Source organism: Callospermophilus lateralis, chromosome 3, assembly GCF_048772815.1.
Source record: "Callospermophilus lateralis isolate mCalLat2 chromosome 3, mCalLat2.hap1, whole genome shotgun sequence".
Taxonomy (NCBI): Eukaryota; Metazoa; Chordata; class Mammalia; order Rodentia; family Sciuridae; genus Callospermophilus; species Callospermophilus lateralis.
In genome coordinates this window covers 107,193,474-107,218,264 of record NC_135307.1, presented here as the reverse complement: position 1 = coordinate 107,218,264, position 24,791 = coordinate 107,193,474, and the positions used below count along the sequence as shown (strand labels likewise).

General features: G+C 35.3%; 1 protein-coding gene across 3 annotated transcripts; it reads right to left on the bottom strand.

The window, feature by feature from the left end:
* Nucleotides 1–6,852: 6,852 nt before the first annotated feature.
* On the bottom strand, nt 6,853–24,224 carry Lactb (lactamase beta). Of its 3 annotated transcripts, XM_076850900.1 has the most exons (6): nt 23,805–24,224; nt 23,298–23,364; nt 21,207–21,397; nt 20,543–20,888; nt 18,846–19,011; nt 6,853–7,627 (listed from the first exon to the last, which is right to left on the bottom strand). In XM_076850900.1, the coding sequence occupies exons 1-6, from the start codon at nt 24,165–24,167 to the stop codon at nt 7,102–7,104; spliced, it is 1,659 nt and encodes a 552-aa protein (XP_076707015.1). In that variant the 5' UTR covers nt 24,168–24,224; the 3' UTR covers nt 6,853–7,101. The 3 variants fall into 3 exon arrangements, with proteins under 3 accessions (XP_076707015.1, XP_076707016.1, XP_076707017.1); XM_076850901.1 differs by lacking the exon at nt 18,846–19,011 and having other exon boundaries at nt 7,433–7,627; XM_076850902.1 differs by lacking the exon at nt 6,853–7,627 and having other exon boundaries at nt 18,877–19,007.
* Nucleotides 24,225–24,791: the final 567 nt, after the last annotated feature.

Here is a 24,791-nt window from a genome sequence, read left to right as displayed (position 1 = left end):
TCGTCCCCCCTTGTCTTTTTTAAAGTATGAGTATGCTATCAACTTTTTTATACTGTGTATGTGAATTTGGTTTAAACGTTTAAAAAATGTATTCTGATTATTTTGTGTCTTACTAACATTTTCCAAGTTGCTGTATGTAGGACTGAATATATCCTTTTAGGATATTACAGCTACATTTTTTACAACTGTAGAAAGAAAGGATTCTGTCAAGTAATAGTATTTACTGTTGACTCATGCTTACATTAATTTATTTCAAAGGGGATAACACAATAGCAAAATTTCTGCTATTTCTGTTCTACCTGTACTGGTTCACATCCTCCCTACTATGTCGGATCTACTGCTTTTTGCATAGCAAAACCTCAAAACCTTAGAAAGAAATTAGTCCTGTCAAATTTAGTTAACCCATTAAGTGCCAAATTTTTGAATTCTCTAAATACGTATTCAAATATTTCAAAATAACCATAAGTGGTATATTTATGTTTTTTCAGTTTAAGTTTTTATCTGGGACAATGGGACAAAATGGGTTAAAAGCCTACATTTTATACATTTGTCTTAGGGACACAGTTTTAATGTTGATTATTCTATAGGAATAGAAATTGAAAATGCCACCCGAGCCCAGAATGCCCTCATCTTCAGTCTGCTCAGTGTTTTGTGTTCATCCATTACTTTTCTTTTCTTTTCTTTTTTTTTTTAAAGAGAAAGAGAGATTTTTTTTTTTTTAATATTTATTTTTTAGTTTTTGGCGGACACAACATCTTTGTTTGTATGTGGTGCTGAGGATCGAACCCAGGCTGCTCGCTTCATCCATTACTTTTCAATTTTCTTATTTCACTTTTTGTGATACGTATTTAGAACAGAGGGGGCATTAAAAGCATAACTTTATTATGACGACTTTGCCTTTATAATAATTTGAAAGGTGGTATATTCTATTTGCAGCCAGATATATTAATTAAAATCTATGTATTATGTTTGTAAAATTTTTTAAAACTTTTTATTCTAATTTGTTATATATGACAGCAGAATACATTACAATTCATATTACATATATAGAGCACAATTTTTCATATTTCTGCTTGTATACAAAGTATATTCCCACCATTCGTGTCTTCTTCATACATGTACTTAGGGTAGGGATGTCCATTCCATTCTATATATGTATTATTTAATGATTTAAAACAAATTCAGTTGTTGATGCACTTTTATTTTATTCATTTATTTATATGCAGTGCTGAGAATCAAACCAGTGCCTCACACATGCTGAGCAAGTGCTTTACCACTGAGCCACAACCCCATCCCTCAATATATATTTTTTAGTATGACTTTTTTTTTTTTTTTTTTGGTGTGTGTGTGTGTGTGTTGTGTGGGGTGCTAAGGATTGAGCACATGTGCTCTCCTACTGAGCTACATCCCCAGCCATTGACTTTAAATTCTTTTTTAAAAACTGAATTGCATCGATAAAATTACATGCCACTAAATGTGACTTTTTTGCTCTGGCAAATTTGTAGAGGTACAACGCCCCCCATCCCCCCACCCCCGCCTTTGGGAAGGCAGGATAATTTTTTACATAAACAGGTATTAGGGGCAGATATAGCTCAGTCTAAAACAAGTTCTAGTGGTTAATTAATTGTGATTCTGGGAAAAACAAGGATAATAAAACCTTCATAGGGTTGTTTTAAAGATAAAACAAGATAACTTACAAAATGGTTAGGACAATGCTCTTACAGTAAATTCTCTGTTAATAATAAAAAAGGATATTATCTATTAATCAAGTATTTTAAAGTTATTTTTCCCTAAAAATCTACCCCTCATTAGCATAGTAGAGCACAATTGTGTTAATTAACTACTGCTGTAAAACAAGCGACTTCCAAATTAAGTGGCTTAAAAAAATAATTAATTACTCTTCATGATTATGAGTGACTGCCTTTAGCTGGAGGCACAACTGGAGTGGAAAATCTAACCTGGCTTTAGTCACATGTCTGACATCTGGTGTTGCTGGCAGCTGGGGTATCTTAATTCTCCAGTAAGCTAGTCTGTCTTTACATGGCATTCTTGGGGTAGTTTTTTTAGATAGTGAATATAGAAGCTTAAAGGTATCCTAAGGCTTAAAAGCAGGAACTTGTGCAACGTTATTTCTACCACATTCTATGGGTCAAAGCAAGTCAAAGCCAGCCAGCTTCAAGGGAGTAGTTCACCCAGCTCCACCTTTGGATGAAAACCATGACAAATCATGTTGCAAACTTGCATGTACAATGAAATGGGAGGAAATTGTGGCCGTTATACAGTCTCTTACCTTTGGGAGAACTCTAATATTGATCAAGGTTATTCATTTCCTAATCCATGAAAATGTCCACCATCAATCCTTAATGAAGTACTTTGTTTTCCCTAGTCTGAATAAGCAAAGTATAAGTAGGAAATTTATGTTAAAGAAAACACAAATGACCAATGAACATATACAAGTATGTCTAGCTTTCACTAACAGCAGGTAAATGCAAATAAAAATCCTACAGTTTTGCATATAGTTTGCATAATCAAAAATTCAAGGGCTGAGGTTGTGGCTCAGTGGTAGAGCACTTTGCCTAACGTGTGAGGCCCTGGGTTTGATCCTCAGCACCACATAAAGATAAATAAAGGTATTGTGTCCATTTACAACTAAAAAATATTTTTAAAATTCAAGATTAGATGTTAAAAAGTGTTGCCATATAAACAGGTCCAACCATATAAAACTGTCATTTTCAAATGTTTCTGACATACAAGAACAGTAATTTCATGTGGTTCAACCCATGAAAAAGATGTTTCTTACATTGTCTATAGTGCCAATGTGATAGTGATGTTTTATAGCAGTCAACAACAAACTGGATTCATGTGTATCAACTTTTCCAGATCACAAAAACAATGTAAATTTAAAGGAATGTAGAAAACATGTATAATATGATACTATTTGTATGTATATAAATAACAAAAATTAATGCTACATATTAAATATGGATACATATGTATGGCTGTGAAAGTATCAAAAATGAAGTGGAAGGATATACACTAATACCTGATGAGAGATGCTTGCTAGGCAAAAGGAGTGGGACTTTAATAGTTAAAGGGGTCTTATTATTATTTAAATATTTATTTTTTAATTTTAGGTGGACACTATATTTATGTGGTGCTGAGAATTGAACCCAGGGCCTCAGGCATGCTAGGTGAGCACTCTACCACTGAGCCACAACCCCAGCCCTTATTTATTATTTTTTTTATGTTTATTTTTTCGAATTGTAGATAGACACAATGACTTTATTTGTTCACTTTTATGTGGTGCCAAGGATCAAACTCAGTGTCCCACACATGCTAGGCAAGCACTCTATCACTGTGCCATAAACCCAGCCCTACTTATTATTTTAAAAAGACTAATTTGACTAGATGTTAACATTTTAAGTTCTGGGTTTTGGGAATATGGTTATTTGTCTCACGTGAAGCTTTTTGTATCTTTCTAGTATTTTTTTTTAAAGTTTCACAAAAGTTCAATTTAACAGAAGAAAAAATAAAGCAAATCATTTGTAGCCAATGATCAGCTTGATAAGTTGTAAGTTTCAACAACCACAACAAAAAACAAAAAAACTTAAGTTGTTCTTTACCCTAATATTAAGGATCAGTTATGCCAGAGAGATCATTTTGTGGTAAATGAAGATTTATCAATACTAAGAAATCTAACATCATTAAGACTATAAGTAATTGTGGCAAAAATATCTAAGAGAAATTCTAAATTTGGGGTCTGTGAACTTCTGATGTTTGTATACTGGCTCATTTTCTGAGAAGACTCATATCTCTTAGAGTTTCAACAAGAATTCTAAAAAATTTTAAAAGCAACTACTATATGTATTTAAAGGCTCAAAAAAGCTATATCATTAATATCATGATAAAAAGCTATATCATTAATATCAGAAACCTTTTAAAAATTAGTTATTTTGATTTTTAGTGACAATATTAAATGCATATTTAAATTTTAAAATAGCTTTAAGAGAAGGTGAGACCTTTTATGTTTTCCAAAGAGGGCATGGATTGGGAAATTTGACAAACAGTAAGACAGACATCAGGAGAAATAAGGAGATGAAATGGGTCTGTTATAGTGAGACACTCTATTTACACTTAAACCAACCCAGAACTCTATATTTACTTCAATAAGGTGGTGAGTGATGAGATGGACTTAGGGCTCAGAACTTGTGAAAAATATTTATTAGAGTGTACAGAACTTTGACTTCTTTTTGAGTTTTCCTGAATTTAGTGGCACAGTGGTAGCCTCTAGGATACATCATCTATGCTGTGACAGCAAAATATTCCAATGTCAACAACACTATAATAAGCCGTCCGAGGAGCCATTCCCAGATGGCTCCCAGTGATTTGCAACTTCTGGTGTTCATGCCTTTGTACAGTCCTCTCCCACAGTAAGTCAGTGTTGATCTTTGAATAAGATTAGTTCCAAGCCTAGATTATAAAAACACTGTGGCTTTTGCCTGGTTCTCTCTTCATTTACTTTAAGGGAAACCATAGTACAGTTAAGACAAGCTATGGAGAAGCCCAAGTGGTAAGAAACTGATACCTCTTGCCAAAACCCAGTAAGAGAGGCCTCTGGCCCAAAGCCATATGAGCCAGCCACTTTACAGTCAGATGTTCCAGCCTTAGTCAAGCCTTCGGTTGACTGAAGCCCCTGTGGACATTTTGTCTGCAACCTTATAGGAGACAGCTAGGACCGTCCAGCTAAACTTTGAACTTTGAACTTCTAAAACACAGAGACTGTAAGAGGATATTAAGTTTGGGGGTAATTTTTTTCATGCAGCAATAGCTAATTTACACTATACCAAATGAAAAAGTTTGGACACAAAAGACCACATACTGTACGTATACAAATCATCTATAATTAAAAACCACAAAGACATACTAAGTTGCTGGTTACTAGGTATTGGAAGAAGAGGGGAATGGGGAGCAAATGCTCATAGAAACAAAGTTTCTTTTCTGGGTGAAAACATTCTGGATAGTGGTAATCTTGTGAATGTACTAAAAACCACTGTATTCTTCAAAGGATGAGTCTTGTGGCATTAACTATGCATTTTATCTGAACTGTACACACATAAACATACATACACACACACAACAAGAATCTGGAACAAAGCAGTGGATGGAAACTGGAAGGACTTTAAAGATAGTGTTAGTGAAAACATGAAGAGCCTTGAAGAAACTGTGATAGCTTTTGAGGATGCTATAGATGTGGACTTAAGGAAAGTAATGAAAATCTTATTACAGATTAGAGGAAAGGGAATTCTGGTTGTGTAGCAGCAGAAAGTGTAGCAACACTATTGCTTGTAGTAACACAAAATAGAATAGTGCATCATGAACGGGTGACCTAAAGGGGATTTCCAGACTCAGTGCTGAATGTGCCTCCTGAGTTCTCGCTGCTTATACCAACGTACAAGAGATGAGATAAAGGAAATAAACAAATAAAAAAGGAATAAATAATTAGTTTTTTAAGTTCTCCTATCTTCAGATGACAGATGATGCTAAAATTAAGAAATGGCTTCAAGGCAAAGATAAAATCTAGGACACTTGCAGGAAAACATGATTTCAAGTTAATTCCAAATTAGAGGCTTATTTTGAAGGGCACTTGGGTGTAGATTTTGTCTACTGGCATAAACTGCAGTAAAATTAGCAGGATACTCTCACATTTAAAAATATTATATTGTTAGAAACACTTCTAATTAGATTGAAAGGGCAGATAAAGAGACCTTTGGCCCTCCTAACTTTAACAAGCAGGAAACAGGCTGAGAAAAACCAGTCAGCTGGAAACACATGCTACCTAACATGGATGAAGAATAACATCTGAACCAAGAGCCCAGAAAACAGTCAAAAGCCAAGCCTTAAGTAATAATCAAGGAGCTGCCAAGTTAGTTGCCAGAGGATTTTGGGATTGTCATGGACACCCTCTCAAAACTTTTTGAATAGGAGGGACTACAACAGTAACTCTACATCTGTTGTATTGTGTACCTGTGGGGAGCAAATAACTTGTCTTAGTTCACAGGTCTTAGTATGAAAAGGAACTATATACTTGAATTACTGTACTTAAGGAACTATCCAGAACTACTACCAAGGAGACTTACTCACACTTAGACCTGATTTAGATGATAAGATATTGGGCTTTGTGCTGCTGCTACAATGGGATGAAACTTCTGGAGGACTTGGGAGTTAAGTTTATTTTGCATGAAAGACATAAATCAATAAAGACAAGACATCGGACTGTGGCAGCCAGCATTCAAACTGACTGCCAATGATCTCTACCTCATGAAATTTATACTTCATGTAGTCTCTTCAACATTATGTTGGGTCCCATGTGACATAGGAAATTTGGCAAGTGTGATAGTATGACTTCTAAAATATATTGACTTTTGCCTGATGTGCTTACATTTGCTCATGTGTGCTCTGTCATTTGCTAGGGGGAAGCCAACTGCCATGACATTAAGATTCTCAAGCAGCCCTACAGAGAGGTCCTTGTGGTGACAAACAGAGACCTTATCTCACTTATCAGCCATAGGAGTAACTCATGGAAGCATTTCCTCTAGTGGCAGAGAACCCTTGAGAAAACTACAATACCTTGTCTGCAACATTGTTGGAGACTGCAAAAGACCCACCCAACACTATTACTTCTCAATTCCTGAGCCTCAGAAACTGTGAGATGATAAGTGTTTGCTCTTTTAAGCTGTAATAGATAACTAATATATAATTTCTCATAATCTTGTTTCAGCTATCATATTAAAAGGTCAATACACAGAAGCTCCTGCTGAATGAGATTTCCTCATTACACATTCAAAAAGTACATCTTTTTATCAGAATATTTTATTTCAACAGTCAACACTTTTTTCAAAAAGTAGAAACTATAGTTACTTCCCTGAGTATAAAGAACAAATTCTATAATAAAAGACAGTTACAAAATTAAGCAATTACAAGTACATAATTTTCTGCATTCCACTGAAGTCTATTACAAATTTATTCATAAAAATCTCATATTTTGGAATTTTAATGATTAAAAAAAAGAACAGGTTATTTTGCACCTGTGATGTTAAGGTATCACTCTGATCTGTCTTTATCAAATTCCAGGGCAATCTTTAAAGCAGTGCTATTGAGGCCAACAGACTGCATGTTACATATGATAGAAACAATTATTCCCCTTGGGGGGACTTTGTTATTTATAACTTCTGTATCCAGTTCTTCAGGAAGGACTAGCAGGACACTACTGGCACCCACTGCACCTCCAGTATGTGAAGCATAATGCCGTTGCTTCCTACAAGAACCATATGTTTGTTTTTTTTCTACAACACCCCATGCCATTGCATATTTACCCTCTTTATCCCAAGACATTTCTGTGTTAGGGACTGGTGTCCAAATCATAACCATTGTTTCTGGTTTGAGATAGCCAGGTAAAAGATTTTCATTTGAGTTCTTAAACAGCCCGACTTGGTAACCATACAGCATTGCATTCCCAAATTTCAGAAGGTCACCCACTGTAGACAGAAATCCACCACCAGCCCACTTATAGGAGTTATCCACGTAAGGTGTGTTGATAAGACGTCTCTTTTTATTGTAAACATAAAATCTAAAATGAAATAAGAAGGGTCATTAAAAATTTAATAATCTATTATTGACTTTACACAGGATAATGAATAAGAAAATTCATTGAGACAGATTGTATTTCAATGTAGTGACTGTATATTAAGCTACAAACTAACCACTAATTTTTAGTGTGATTCAGATACTAATGACACACAGATAACTGGGTATGGTAATCTAATTACCTTGTAAATTAAAGCACAGAAAGTGGGGTTTTTTTAATTGGTTTGGTTTGCCCATGCTAAGTATGTTAGGCTTTTAATACTTGCAAAAATATACTGATTAATATTGCAGAATACATTTTAGCAATACTTACCGTTTGGTAGATATTCTTAGTTCTTGGGCTTAATGTTGAATGATGTGACACAAGTGAATTTCATTAGTAAAAGTGTGAACATTGGGACGTGTGGAATTAAGGTTGCTATTTGAATGAACAGATTTCCTGAATAAAAATACCCAGAAATATCATGTATAACAATGTGACATGGTAATTTCTTGGTGTAGTGGGAAAGACTAGAGTTAGCAAACATTGGTCTGAATCTCAACTCTCACCCTTACTAGCCATGTTTATTTTATTTGATTAACAGATATTCATATAGTTCTTACTATATTCTAGTCATTGTTCTAACAAGTATATAAATATGAACTAATTTATTCTTACAACAGTGTTAGAAGGTACATTCTGTTATAAATTACTATTTCACAGATGACAAAGTCACATAGCTTGTAAACGGCAAAGTTGGATTCAAACCCAGGCAATCTGCCTTTCCCATTCTATGCTACCTTTCTGCTTCAGAGTCCTTTGAAAAAGGGGGTTTAAAAAACCTGCTTTGTAGAGTCTGGAATATGTATCTAAGGTACTTTGCATATTTCTGGAAGGGGCTTAATAAAGAAATGGTAGTTGTTATTTATTCATGCATTTAACAATTATTGACAGAAGCACTTATTTACTATGTGCCAGGTAATATTTTGATGCTGGAATAAAGAATTCAGAGACAAAGCATCTGACCTTATTAGGTTTATATTCCAGTGTGAGGAAACTGTACCATAAATATTAGGCAAATGAAATGAAATCACAAAATAACTGAACAAAAAATTAAACTTTACCCATGAGGATCCTTTCTTAGATTTTGAGTTTGCTGACTGCCTCACTTCTAATGGTATGCAACTTCATTTTAGCTCTACTATTCATGAGCACATTCAGCTTGAATCTCACTATCACTTTGAACTGTTTTACTTCTAACATCTCGAATTCAGAAATATCTTCTTCTATGACTTCCAATCCAGCTCTTCAAGTGAACCTCCATCTATTTCCCTTGCTTCTTCCCTATTTTCTCATGTGTTTTAGTCTCTACTGATTTTACCTGCCTTTTCTGTTCTAGCCTGTACTATACCATCAGCCATTTTAATTATTTTAGCTATGGTATCACTTGCACCTTTGGGTTCCTCATTCTTCTAACCTTGCATCGCACTAATCTACCAATCCTAAAAAAAAATAAGTACGCCCTTCTTTGTTACCCATCTGCCAAGAGAGGCTATATAAAAATCCATATAACAAAATGGACATAATTTTATACTTTTGCTAAGGGACTTCACTGCTGTTATTAAATCCTTTTTCATTATTTTCCTGGTTATTCCCTGGGTATATACTTCATATAACCTATTCCCAATTCTTCCACTCACAATCCTCTACCCCAACTTTGGTCCCAGTCAGCAGATCACCATATAGTTTTTTTACTGATAAGACTGGAACCATCCAAAGTAATCCAGAAGTTCTTACCGTCATCTCTAACTGTATTTATATCACTATCTATTCTTTCTACTTTCCAGTCACTTAAGACATTTTCCTATTGTTTTTAAAAGTAATTCTTTACCTGAATCTTTGATTGCCTTGTTTTGCCTCTAAAATTTTGTCCTATCAGTTATATTTCTTAGGTTAGTTTCTCTACTTGAAGTCCATTGTCCAGTCAGAAGCTAGAGATTATACTCCCCCTACCTTTCTCTCATCCATTTGAAACCCTTCAGTAGTTACAATGCATTAGGAATAAAATCCAAACTTCTTACCATGGCACATAACACACTCAGTGATCCTCAACAGTAGTACCAAGTTCCTAAGGAAATTTTTTGGAGACATTATTTTAGCTGTTACAATTACTAGAGAGCTCTTAATGGCAGTTAGTGGATAGAGCTGCAAGATCCTAAATGTCCTGTGATGTATGAAGACCCACACAAAAAATGATGTGTTCGGGCTGGGGTTGTGGCTCAAGTGGTAGCACGCTCACCTAGCATGCATGAGGCACTGGGTTTGATTCTCAGTACCACATAAAAATAAAATAAAGATATTTTGTCCACCTAAAACTAAAATAAATAAATAAATAAATACGATGTGTTCTTGCATATCCTGCAAGACCTTCAACTATCCCATCGGAGATTCTGTAAGTAAAGAATATATTTATAACTAGCTGAGCCTAGAAACTTCTCCTTGCTATATTTAAACACAAAGTACTTTTTGCACTTTTATTCTACCATTAATTTTTCTTTAATGTAATTACTGTGAAAATCAAAGACTGTTTTACTCAAAACTTTACCCAGAGTTGGTCACCAAGGACACAAATTGAAACACCAATAATTTCATCTTTATCAGTCTGCATTGCAGTTCACATTCACAACACTTTTATGTATTAAATTTCATGTAACTTTATTATGTTCTATAATGTTGCTATGAGTAAACTTTAACATACTGAAAATATTTATTATGTATTATAAATTACACTCATTCTATTTATTCTTTATAGTGTGGAACAAGCACTTGTGTGAATTATATTAGCTATGACTTTCATTGCAGGATATTGAAGTAGTGTTGTGAAATATTTGTTAAATTAAGGGGCAGTGGGTCTACAGCATTGAAACTCATTGCCTAAAATGATTTAGCATCTGCTTACTTCTTAGATCTCATCACTGATAACACCTTGCCTTGTTCTTTTATGCCAGATTTATTTCTGTATTTGCAAAAAAAGGCAAGCTAGCTCTCCTCAGCATTCTTGTCTCAACAGGCATGGCCTAAAACTAATGTATTTTAAATAGATCCCCTATATACTCTGCCTGTTAGGTTTATATTCCACCGCCCCATTTATTTTTGGTACTGGAGATTGAAACCAGGGGTGTATACCACTGAGATATATCCCCAGCCCTTTTTATTTTTTGATATGAGTACTTTCTAAGTTGTGGAAGCTGATGTTGAACTTGTAATCCTCCTACCTCAACCTCACCGAGTTGCTGGGATTATAGCATGCAACACCGTACCCAGCCCATGTTATTTTTTTATATCAATATCTGAAATTCTTACTTCTTAACACATTTGTCTATCTCTTCCCATGTTAGGTAAGTTTCATAAGGGTAGAAACTTATCTACCATGTTCATTGGTGATTTTCCTACCTTGAACAGTACCTGTCATATCGTCAGTGCTCATTATGCATATTGATAAAAATCAAAACATTGTCATTGGCCAGATACTTAATGACACCTGGCAATGCACAGGAGAGATAAGTAAAAGCATACAGAGTGGCTGAGCTCTAGGGGTTAACAGGCTTGTTGGACAATTTTTAAATTTCAAAGCCCTATGAGTCATCTTGGAAATTTTGTTACAATGCAGATTCTGCTTCAGCAGGTTTACAAATTGTGCATTTCTAACTCCCAGATGAAGTCCATTCTGCTGGTTTGCAGGTTTATAAATTGTGCATTCTAATGCCCAGATGAAGTCCATTCTGCTGGTTTTCTGAGTAATAGGTTGTGAAATGACTCAAAGATGGATCTGGGGAATCCTAAGTACTAATAAGCATGAGCATCACTAAGAGCATGGTGGTTCAGTGTGGCTGAGGCAGGAAACTTTTGAGGATAAGTGACAAGAGGTAATGCTGGAGGAGCAGACATGGGACAAAGGACAGATCACAAAGGCCTTTCTGTGCCATGCCAAGAACTTTTGACTCTTTCACTTTTGATCACAAAATGCCTAAGTTTCCTCCAAGGAAGAAAAATATCTTCCCACAGCTTCCAGCTTCCAGTTTTCTCTCTCTTCCTTTACTGCTGAATAACATGAAATAGTCCATACCTGTTCTTTCCATGTATGCATCCTCTCTATTCATTCTTCAACCCCTTAAAATTATAACTGATAAACAGCTGTCTAATGGATTATCACGCATCTTCTCATTCCTTTTTTCAGTCCTCATTTAACTTATCCCCTGTAGCACCACTGACCCATACTTCCTGGCATTCCTCTCAGTTCATTCTGCTCTCTGGGTGCTCTCTACCCTAACATTCTCTGCCCTTTCAGTAACCAGTTTGTCCAATTATACAAGGTCTTTTTTTCTGCAGAGAAACCTACAAATCTGCATCTGTACCACAACCTCTGCTCCAAATTGACAGCTGGATAGTCTACTAATATTAATAATTCCCCAATTTGGTTTGGAAGAAGGGTAGGAATGATGTTTATCCGTGCTACCTATGGGGCTTCTCCTTCCCAAAATTATACCCTTCCTTCAAAATTTATAACTTTGGAAGGGTTGTAGGCATATAAAGTTTGAAAAATGACTCCTTCTTCTTTCAAGATTCTTCTATGTTCCCTAAAAGTTAACATTATAAAATGGGTGAAGTAGGACTGGCAGTTAGGAAAGGGATGGCCATGGGTATGTGTCTATTAAAAAAAAAAAAAAAAAAGTCCACAAAGAATCTCAATATGCTCTTTGAGAACCACTGATTGGATAGGTGGACTTCTCAAAATTCACACGTCTAAAATGAAAATCTCTTGCAAACCTTTTTTTCATATTTCTTCTTTTCAAATAAGATGTTAAATCCTTTTACCCTTCTCCCTTTTTTTTTCAATTCCTATGGTCATTCACATGTTTTAGGCTCATTACTTTCAGCCTCAACTCTGATTATACTTATAATGCCAGTCAATTGAGTAAAATTAAATATTTTCTCACTGAGATATATATTTCTTAGAGTGAACTCAAAGCCTATAAACCAGAAATACCAATATTTTGGCTAAAAATCAATTTTCTGAAATTTATTTTTAAAAGTAAAACGTTTCAAACCACTTATATTAAGGTTGAAATGAGGACTCCTCAGTCATTCCTTCTTAAAATATAAAAATACAGAGAATTCTAGACTATACACTAGATATAGACTTCAATCTCTTGTTTCCTTTGACAGAAAACAAATTAGTAATTTTTCATGAAAATAATTTTGTTCAGATGAATGACAAACATTATTATTTCAAATTCCTAGGGAATTTTGGCTTAAAATTACTCAAAATTCTTGGGTAAGTTTCAGGGACATCTTTGTAAATAAATAACTCATGGAGTGATGTCAAATGACAAAAAGCCTCTTCCTACTTATTTAGGAATTTCCAGATTTTGCATAAGTACATTATATAACCACAGAAATCTACATCTACAAACTTAGAAATTTAAAATACTTTTTTATTGTTAATAAGAAATTTAAAAACCAAAAGTTTAAAATGTGTATTATAAGGGCTGTGGCTGTGGCTTAGCGGTAGAGCGCTCGCCTCTCACGTGTGAGACCCTGGGTTCGATCCTCAGCACCACATAAAAAAAATAAAAATAAAATAAAAATACTGTGCCCACGTATAACTAAAAAAAATTTTTTTAAAAGTGTATTATAAGGGTCTAGGAATAATTTGTGGGAGTACTTGTCTAGCATACACAAGGCCCTGGGTTCATCCCCTAGTACCACAAAAAAACTAAAAACCTCACAACATAAATGCACATTACAAAAACCAATTCCATTTTAACATTTAACATTAATAATTAAGTTGAACCTACTAGTGAAGAATCTGTCAGCAAAAGGAACAAAAGGAGCCTGAGAAGGAATAATGCTTAATTCTGGAAGACACCAGAAAATAAATAGAAAATAAGGATAAATTAATAGAAGATAAATCTTCTATTTATCTTTTAAAATAAACTTTTAAAATGCAGCAAACACTTCAGAAAAACACTCATTTATTTGGTTTTAGTCCATCAAATTATAAAACCAGAGATTTTTTTTTTTTTTTTTTTTTTTTTTTTTTTGCAGTACTGGGGATCAAACCCAGGCTCTTGTACATACCAGACAAGGACTATCATTAAGCTATATCTCTAGCACAAAATTAGAGATTTTTGTTGCAAGCATTGTGCCAAACACAGAAAATATTCTACAAGGTTAATAAGGTAGGGCATTGACTAAGAAGTTCCCTATCAATTAACTGAGTATCTTTCAGTGACAAGAACATTTACTCTACTCCCTTGGGGATGTTTGCTTATCATCTATTTAATTTGTCTATACAGAATATATTTGCTATACAAATCAATATAGGTATAGATTCTGTATAGTGCCTATACAGAATCTATGGTCCAACTCTTCCATTTAAAGAAGCCTTAATTTTATATAGGACAATAATGTACCCAGATAAAAATAAATTCCCTCACCTACTTTACAGATAAGTGTGGCATGTGGCTACAGTTAAAATTCTGGCCCTAGACACTTAAATAATGTAAGATTCTGGGAAAATACTTTAAACAGGTAATGGACATCAGGTGGCACTATTTTAAACATACACATATACATAAAGAGGATTGATAAAGAAGATATTTACTTTGGAGAAACAATTAACTCTATGCCTAAGAAGTCAGTAGACCAAAAAAAAAAAAAAAAAAAAAACTGCAAACATTTCATTTTGTACAAAATGATACAATAAAACAAGTGAATAGAAACATATTGCAGTTAGTATATTTTACTTTAAGGGTTCTCCCCTCCTTGGGTATTTTTTCAGATATGTACCAAAAACTCCTCCTAAAAGATACTATCTTTTAAACTCCTTAAAAATAACTATTACAAAAAAAGAATCAGAGAGTTTTAGAGACCAAAATTGATACTGTATCTAATAAGATAAAAACACAGCAAATAGATAGAACATTTTTTTAGGAAACATTTCCTTCTTTTTTAGTGACCTATTTTATTTCACAAGCACATTTAACTAAAATGAATCAACTACCACTTTAGAACTACTAGGTCCCATCAAAAATCCAAAAACCAAACAAATCAGCCTCAGAGCTGAGAGAAACCTTCCTCACCAGAAATGGAAAGCCACTGCCTTTTTTCAAGGAACAAGAGCTAAAATGACATTAACTCACCATCATAGGCCATATTTTGATTTTTGCAAGTTACTCATCAGGAAATAGCAAATGACAGCTGTTCTGCGGTCCATAGATTCATACAGCCTTAATTTCAATTTAGAATGAGGCTTAATTAGAACACACAATGTCCTGCCATAAAGACCTAGACACTCATTTTCAAATCTTTAGGTGTAAATCAACATAACTTCATGCAGCTACACCATCTTTAATAGAGAATCTTTTTTAGATTCAACTGACAACCTCTGGTATTTGTCCCTTTTTCTTATGTTTTCCTGAAGAATATAGTGCTAGACCTAAAAATAGTAATCAGGTGGCACTATTTTAAACACAGAAGCAGAGTCTGAAGTGGTCAAGAACCACCAAACTTAAAAAAAAAAAAATTTAAATTCACTGCTTGTTACTAACCTGGGTTTCCCTTCTGGGTTTCCCAAATCTCCTTCAAATCATAGACTGATTTGAAATGCACATTTAATCCATATTTAAACTGTTCATTTAAAACGATAATTTTGCTAAATACAACAGAAGACTGAATAAAACAAATGTGGAGATTGGATATAAAGCTTAACTCCAAAAAATGCTGCCATTTTTTCTGCTTCTTTAGAAAGTACCATTAAGCCACTTGGAAAGCATATACTAATGGAATATGCTAAGTAAAATTAATAGTTGATTTATTAAATGTGCAATCTTTGTAACAAATCAGATAACAGAAAACATCACAACAGTAAAATGCATATTAGTAATCAGTCTCAAAATTTTCTGCCAATGCCTCTTTTAGAAGTTACTAGTAATAATTAAGATAAAATTTTAGTTTGATATATTTTACTGAAGGACTTTCAAACTTTTTTTTTTTAACCTTAACCCACAGTAAGGAGTACATGTCTCATTCTGACTACATGAACACACAAACATGAACACACATGCACATGAATGTGTCACCTATCTGAAACAGAAGTTTTATAGAATGATACAGTGGCACAGATGGCTGGTTATTCACAACATTGATTCTTCTTTCCATCCTTAGTAATAGAATTACAGCTGTCACTAAGTTTGACCATTAGGTTAACTTTCTGCCAACAGAAGGTGAACAGAGATGAAGTGTGGCACATGCCAAGTCTGGATGTTCAGGCATTAAGTACACTGCTTCTTCACTTGCTTTTTCTAGGGATCTGGGATCTAGCTTATATTATACAGATGGGGGCACCACCATCTGTATGAAAGCTGTAAGATGGAAGTGCATGGGTTTTTTTTTTTTTTTGAACTGGGGATTGAATCCAGGGATGTACTGAACCACATCCCAGCCCTTTTAAAATATTTTATTTAGAGACAGGGTCTCACTAAGTTGCTTAGCGCTTCACTAAGTTGCTGAGACTGGCTTTGAACATGTGATCTTTCTGACTCAGCTGCTGGGATTACAGGCGTGTGTCACTGTACCCAGCCTAGCATCTGGGTTCTTAAAAGGTTGTGTAGAGCAGCTCTGTTTGCCAATCTGAACTCTCACCTCAGGAATGATGCATGAGAGTGTTAAACTTTTATTTTCTTCAAGCCATTGTATTTTAGTGACTTTTTCCTATAGCAGCAGTCTTCGCCCTAAAAGTTTATATTTACCCTTGATACATGCAACACATTTTATAATTATTTTCTATCCTACTTTGTTTCATGAAAGACAGATATACTGATACCAACCCACTAAACTGATTTTCCAACTCATACTGGCCATAAGGTCTAGTTTACAAACTATCGTACAGTTTGAAAAAGGAGTGAAAAGAAAAAAAAAATCGGTAAAAAACATAGTGCTTAGCACATTGGCTAATTCTAACTATAAATAATCATGAGATAATCCAGCCAGTCATTTTATAAACTTTTGATTTACATTTTCCTAACATTTGATATAATTGTCCTTTCATTCATTCTAATTTTTTAGAAAGTTAGCAAGTTTTGTATTTCAAATATTTTTCCTCTAATAATAAAACTTCAAATAACTTTAAAAGGTAAAAATAAATCTTTATTGAATTTGCTAACACTATGTTCAATTTAACTTTTTAAATTTTCTGAGGTGCTTCAAATTTTTCCTCTAATAAACTTTTTTATAATTTAATTAAATAATTTAAAAATTCAAATATTTTTATGAATGGTTTTGAAGTGTGCCAGTTCTCAACAGAATACTAAAATTTTTTAGCACTTTCATAAGTTGTGTTTCAGTTACTTTATATAACATAAATTAGTTAAAACCCTAAATTATAGAAAACTTCATAAAACAAAGCATAAGCTAAATTTTAAAATATTAAAGGCTAAAGAGCTCTGACCAAACCCCTTTCTGTCATAATGGTAAATGGTCAAATATGAAATTACCCCAAATCATAACATTTTTCCTTCTTAAGGATTCCAGTTAATACATCAAAGTCAGTGTTATGAAGTTTCTCCATAAATTACATTAAAACCTGCAAAGCAATTTGCCTAGGATTTTAAATTTCAAATTTACATAAGTAATTCCAACTTGATATTTTATATTTAAAAGATATAAAATAAAACTTGGAGGAACTATGGCTTAAACATTTTAGATCTTAATCCTTATAATTAAAAGGTGCCTAAGGATGTCTAATTATAAAAAAAAAAGGACTTTAAACCTAAATATATTTAAAATGTTCCATTATTTTAGTTAGGGAGCACTTACTATTTTTATAGTACACTAAAAGTGTAATTACTCTCACTAATGGCAGGTAGCAAGGATCTACATAATCCAAATCAGAAGAGCATTTTAACATGGTCATTTATTAACACATACAAACTCAAACATAAAATTCCTGATTAAAAATATATACATATGAACAACCTAATAATTATTTACCCTTACAAATAGTTTTGTTACTATTTTATATACTTAATATTTCAAAAGCTAGATATTAAATAATATCAGTGATAGATTACAACTCATTGACTATTAATCCACGAGAGCATATTGGTATGAATAAATAAGTTCATAAATGAATAAATAAATAAGAAGGGAAGTACTTTCCCACAAGGTAATGCTAACTAACAAATATTGAGATGATAATAGAATTAGAAAGTCACCACTGGCAACCATTATTGTCATAACTGATCCAGACATTAATCATGAATGGATGTTAAAATAAGTAGAAAGTTTGACGAGAACTAGGAATTTTACGTAGTATCTCCTCAAAATATACTTGTTAACTGAACAAAGGAAAAACTAGCAACTTCACAAGGGAGAAATGTGACAGGCACTACCTCAACAAAGTCATTAAAACACAATCACCAATAATGGGATAAACCAACACCATGTGACTTCTGGAAGACATGACAACTAGATGCAATGTGGGATTCTGTATTGATCCCTGACCAGAAATAAAAACTTTTCTTTTTCGCTGTAAAGAACACTAGCAGAACAATTGGCAAAAAGTCTAAATCGATTTCTTGAATTCCCTTGTTCTTAAGAAATACACATTTAAATATTTATAGATAACGACATGCCATGTCTGCAACTTATTCCAAGTGGTCCACAAAAAAAAAAAAAAAAAAAAATAACAGATAGATAATGCAAATGTGGTAAAATGATAACATATGGGGAAACTGGGTGAAGGGTATGCATATGTGAATTCTTTGTACTATTCTTTCAATTTTTCTGTATGTACAAAATTATCTCAAAATAAATGTTAAAACAAAAAATAATAAAAGGAAAACAAACAAATCATTAGATAAACATAAGAAAAGGGGTGATTAAAAGAGCAAATTACAAATGCACACGATAGGTGAAATTTTGGTTTAATTATTCATGCGCTTACATTATTATTGCTATATTTTATCTAAGTGTCTTGGGGCACTTTACAAACATGTTTTATTTTCCTCACTGTATAAATGGAAAATAGACATGCAGAAAAGCTCCCAAAATGTGGCAAATTCATTTTGGAATGGAAACAGGAAAATTTGACTTTTAATTGGTAACACAGTGTTAAAATGCAATATATAGCTAAACACACCAGAAGGTATTTGTTTACCTTGCTCTATTGTAAATCACTGGCTCATTTTCTTCCTGCACAGTTGTCAGCATATCCAAGTCATGGAATATTTTCTGCATATAGTCCAAATATTTATATCCTGAAGCTCTTTCTACTATGGCTGCCAGTAGGGTATAGCCAAAAGTTGAGTACAAAAACTGACTACCTTGAGACATCATTGCAAGAGGGGAAAAAACAGAAAATACTTAATTATTATTAAAAAATATGTAAAATATTTTCCCACTGAAAATAGGCATACCTTTAAAATTGTAATATTTTACTTTAGCATATCAACAAATTCAGTTAATTTTGTATAGCCCCGCTTATTGCATCTCACTATAATGCAAGAATAAATTGATGATCAGTATATGTATTTAAAATTTCAATGAATCTGTTCCTTTCTCTGATAATGAAATAAACAAATGAATCCTACCTCAAAACAAAACAAAAAAATCATTCAAACTGACAACCAAATAGGAAGGGAAAAAAAAGCAAATTTGATTTCTTGAGTCAACTATTCTTGTTCTCAATTCATCTAGTATCGTAAACAGTGGATAAATAGATGTATAAGTTCTCATTTTAATAAAATATATGTAGGCATAAAAACTATTTCAAATATATACTTAAATATACATTATATATGTAGAATTTTAAAAACATTATACATGTACATATATATATATATATAATTTCATATATGTAATTTTATACTACTTTGTATTCTGGAAACTTAAAATTTTATTATCCATATAAAAATGGGTAGAAACCTTATTTTTTTTCTCCCAGTACTGGGGATTGAATTGGGGAGCACTTTGTCACAGAGCTACATGCCCAGTCCCCCCCACACACCTTTTTTTATAATGATTTTGTTTTAGTTGAGGTTGGATAAAATACCTTTATTTTATTTTTCTGTGGTGCTGAGGATAGAATCCAGCACCCTGAACATGCTAGGCTAGTGCTCTACCGCTGAGCCACAACCCCAGCCCTGCCCCCCCGCCCTTGTTTTTAAACTTTGAGACTATGTCTTGTAAGTTGCTGAGGTTGGTCTTGAACTTGTGATCACCCTGCCTCAGACTCCTGAGATGTTGAGAATATAGGCACACTGGACCAAGCAATTTAATTTTTTTTTTAATAGTTGTCAATGGACCTTTATTTTATTTATTTACATGTAGTTCGGGGAATCAAACCCAGTGCTTCACACATGCTAGGCAAGCGCTCTACCACTGAACCACAACCCCAGCCCCCAGCAATTTAATTTTAACTAAACATTAAATTCTAACTAAATTTAAATATTCCTATTAGTCACACATTATCCTTTTTACTTTGGTCCAGGTTATATTTGGGGAACAATAATTCCAATATTCTCCATGAACATCTTGATACTGAGACTCCTCTAAGTGGTTGTAAATCCTTCCATGAGGCTAAATCTAGATAATCACCTGCCTGGATGCCGGCCTTTGTTAGGAAGTACAAACAAAAAGGGAGGCACTGTCTTTCCAATTCTACTATCATGTATAACTAAAAAGAACAAATTTTAAAAATAATTTTAAAAACCCAGAAAAACAGAGGCACTGGACTGGTTCATACAACCACCATCAGCCCACTGAATGTACTCAGGATGAAAGACATTTTGGATTTCCTGAAAATCTAACACTTTAATAATAATGACTTTGTTAAGAGAAGGAATGAACACTCACCAGGTTTAAAGAACAAAGGATCATTTTTAAATAATTTTAGAGATTCAATTGAATTTTCGAACTTTTCTTTCAAATATAATTCACCTTGTTCAAAATCATTTTTTTTCTTGCCATGTTTCCGACATTTGGATTCATTATCCTGTTCTGATTTAGCTTTAGAAAAGTCATTCTTTTCATTACTTTTGCTTCCTTTTTCTTTCAATTCTTTTTCTTGTTCAGATGCCATTGTTCCTTTCATCATCTTCAAGGCTTTATAAGCCTTTTCTTCTTTCACCTTTTTCATGTCCTTTTCATAATGACGAATTCCACTTAAGTGGGATATTAGCAATCTTGTTGTGACAGAAACCTAATTGTAAAAACATGAAAATTCAATTACAATATTAAACTGTACAATAACAAGTTAACAGTCTGGGAATGAATGCCTCAGTAATATTTTCCACTTTGAACTCCTGCTGGAAAAAGGTCACATTTAGATCCTGACCCTCAAGTATCAGAAAAATACAAATTAAAACACACACACACACACACACACACACACACACAACTTAATCCAGTAACAGTAACTAAAATCAAAGCAAAGAGTCCTATGAAACATTTCAAATATAAATTCCAGCATAAACCATTTAACAAGCCAATTAACACAATGAACTGTGAATTTCACTACCTTTTCACCTTCATATTCTTTTTCTGGGAATTCAGGAACATAATGTTGTACTGGAACATCAAGATCCAGTTTCCCTGCTTCCCACAATTTGGCAAGAGCAACCATGGTGAGGCTTTTGCTGATGCTGGCAATTCTCATAACTGTCTCTGGTTTACATGGCACCCGGTTCTCAACATCGGCATAGCCTAAACCTTTGGATAAAGAAAAGCAAAAGGTTTCTATTAATAAGCTTCATGGCCAAACAAAACTTCAAAAACTGAACTATCTTAAAACACCTTGGGTGCTCTTCTAAACAAAAAGATAATCCACTTTTATTAGTTACTTAAAACTGGACATGTAAGAATGAGTTTTAGCAATGCTGACAAAAATAAGCCTAACACTTTTAACATTATAACTAAACTGAAAGTGTACCCAGTATATAATAATTTTTCATCTGACTCAGATACAAATTTTTCTTAGCTTATGTTAACAATTTGATTATTACACATTTCAAATAAATTACATTCTTTAAAGAAAACATTTTCATAGATGGGCATGGTCTCATGCTTGTAATCCTAGCAACTCCAGAGGCGGAGGTAGTAGGATCCCAAGTTTGAGGCCAGCCTTGGCAACTTAGCAGGACCCTGTCTCAAAAACTAAAAAGCACTAAGAATGTAGCTCAGTGATAAACATCTCCTGTGTTCAATCCTCAGTACCAAAGAAATAACGAAAAAAGAAAAATCAATATTCTTCAGATTATAATCATTCTTGATTTTTTAGTTTCTGCTGATGTCCTTAAAATAGTCATTCAATCAAAATGAATGTGAAAAGATGTCCTGAAAAGCAAATCCAACTATCAATTTGATTCAGCTGCAAACCATAAGAAAAACTATGTACGAGTAATTTAAATCTCCTTCTACAAAAAAATTTGTTTGGGTTTCATCTTTTGCATGTGGTGAATACATGGAATTCAAAGAGATATAAAGAACTGAATTCTGAAAAGAAGTACAACGACTGTTTTTAAACTGTATTCTGAAAATATTTGCATAAAAACGAAACTCTCACCCATACGGTTAGCATTTATAATATTTTCATAAATTAGGTATACTGATACAAAGTATACTTATACTTGGGGAAAAATAATTTTTCAAAACCCTACTGCTCCCACCAACTTCTCCAAAAACTACTACTTTCTTATCTGAAACTTCAATTAAAAAAATAGGATTTCTAAAAACCTAGGGTGACTTACTGGACCAATTTATGTGCATTGGAGAAGTTACCTTATAATGTTTTGATGAAAGTATCACAAAATAAATAGAAATGCTTCTCTCAAAGCTTCCAGCTTTTTATTTGAAAATGTAATTAATATTCTGTGCAGCAAAAAGAATAATAAAGTAAGACTGTAAACTCATTAGGGACAATGAATAGTGTTATCTCTAGTATTCAGAACAATGCCTTTAACAGAATAGAAAACTCATTAAATTGTTGACTGGATTTATAAAGAAAAATACAGAAATTCTGGTGTTTTATCTACCCATTAGGGCTATCTACAAATATGCAATAGCGGATATTTAATGGATTGTTCTATATACCCTTTTCAAGCCAATAAATCCAGTCCTAAGAGAAGAGTGGGGTTAGAAACAAGCCATTTTTTAAGTCTCCAATTTTTTTAGTAGTCACAGTTTAATTATCACTTTTGGTGTGGGGATTACCCAGAGCCTAAGCATGTGCTCTCCTGCTGAGCTACACCCCCAGCCCAGTTAGTCACATTTTAAGTCTTGCTGTGATTAAAAAATAACAACCTGGGGACTGGGGTTGTGGCTCAGTGGTAGAGCGCTCACCTCTCATGTGTGGAGCATTGGGTTTGATCCTTAGCACCACATAAAAATAAATAAATAAAATAAAGATATTATGTCCATCTACAACCAAAAACAAATTAAATAAAAATAACCTGATTCTTCATTCTGTATACGTTATTTCGACAATATGTATCACTTAATTTAAACTGAATAGCAAACAATTTATGGGATTCACTCCAACCACTCTACTGTCAATATTTTATTCACCAATTGGTACAAAACAAGTCGCTAAATAACACTTTTCTGAGCCCACCTTCTGACCAGACTTCTTTTCCATCTACAGAAACTCCGACCACTATTCCCGGTGCACCCACCTCGTCCTAGAAGCAAAGGGGGGAGGGGAAACTGACAGTTCAAAGACAGGCGGGATAACCCTGCACACCCCAAGACTCCAGCAGGCCCCGCCCACCCAGCGGGTCCGCCCACCCAGCGGGTCCGCCCACCCGGGCTCTGGCCTTGCCGGGCTAGTAACCGCGAGGGGAGCGCCAAGTCCGCACCCTGGCGGGCGAAGGGGCGGTACCCCAAGCGGGCGGTGACCTCAGCCCGGAGTTGGGCAACCTCCAAGGGCTTCTGACTGCGATCTAGCGGTCGGGAAACGGGAAGTCTTTCTCGGAAGCCGACAACCGGCACCCCACCGCCCAAGGCGCGGGTCAGTTCAGCCCGGAGATACAACCACCGAGGGGGCCCATTTCGGGGTGAACTGGGGCTAGGGCGCAAGGACCCCAGCCGCCGGCGCCCGAGCCCTCCCCAGTCGCCGCACCTTTATTCTGTGCAGCAGGTCCCGGCTGCTCTCAATGGCTCTGGCGAAGCACCGGGAGTGGGGAGACGCCGGGGTCTGCGGAGACCGCGGGGCGAGGGACTGCTCCAGCAGCGGCACAGCCTGAGGCCATGCCTCGGGGTCGGGGGCCGCCGGGGGTTGAGCGGGGGCGGCGCCTCTTAGCCCTCCCGCCAGCTTCACCCCGAGCGCCAGCCCCAGCCCCAGCCCCAGCCCCAGGCCCCCGACCCATCCGTTGCCGAGCGGCGGCAGCCCAGCCCACTGGTGGGCCCCACGCCGCCCGCAGCCCCAGGCCCGGCCCCCGGGGGTCGCAGCCTGCAGCGTCACGGCTGACAGGAGCCGGTACATGACTTCTCTGGAGAGCCGGACGCTTCAGAGCTCGCGCAGGTTGGGCCGGGCGGGGGGTGGTTCGGTAAGGGAGGGGCGACAAGGGGAGGGAAAGGCAGGGGCGGGCCTGTGCAGACCTTAGCAGTCAACGCCCGACGGCCGGAGCGCCGATCGCATCGAGCCCTCCTTCCTTTCCTTCTCTTTCTAAGTATTTTCCCAACTTCTCCCCTCCCTCCCTCCCCCCACTCCCCCTCTCCTCCCCCGCCTCTCTTTCTCTCCCCTTCTCTCTTTCTCTGCCTCTGTCCTTCTCTCGCCTCACTTCCTTCCTTCTTTCTCTTGCTTTCTTTCCCCCTTTCCTCACCTTAGATCAAATGTTACCTCTTCAGAGAAATTTCTAGTTCCCATCCAATGCGAGTTCTCGCCCGCATTTTCTTTCTCGCCCGCATTTTCTTACCCCCCCGACCCCGGCAGTGTGCACACCTTCTTAATAATGCTTAATACTTAGCATAACTGAACTTGCTTGTGATACCTGGAATTGAATGCATCATTGAAGTGGCTTTACCACACTGTGACTTATTTTTGCATCCTTAGCTTCTGGAACAGCACCTAGCACACAGCAAACCTGCAGACACACAGCAAGACTGC

Coding starts and splice junctions, on each gene's coding strand:
- Lactb (XM_076850900.1), bottom strand. CDS start 24,167: ATGTACCGGCTCCTGTCAGCCGTGACGCTGCAGGCTGCGACCCCCGGG. Junction 23,365..23,804: donor ACCTGCTGCACAGAATAAAG/GTGCGGCGACTG, acceptor CTTTGCTTCTAG/GACGAGGTGGGTGCACCGGG. Junction 21,398..23,297: donor AAAAGAAGTCTGGTCAGAAG/GTGGGCTCAGAA, acceptor CTTTATCCAAAG/GTTTAGGCTATGCCGATGTT.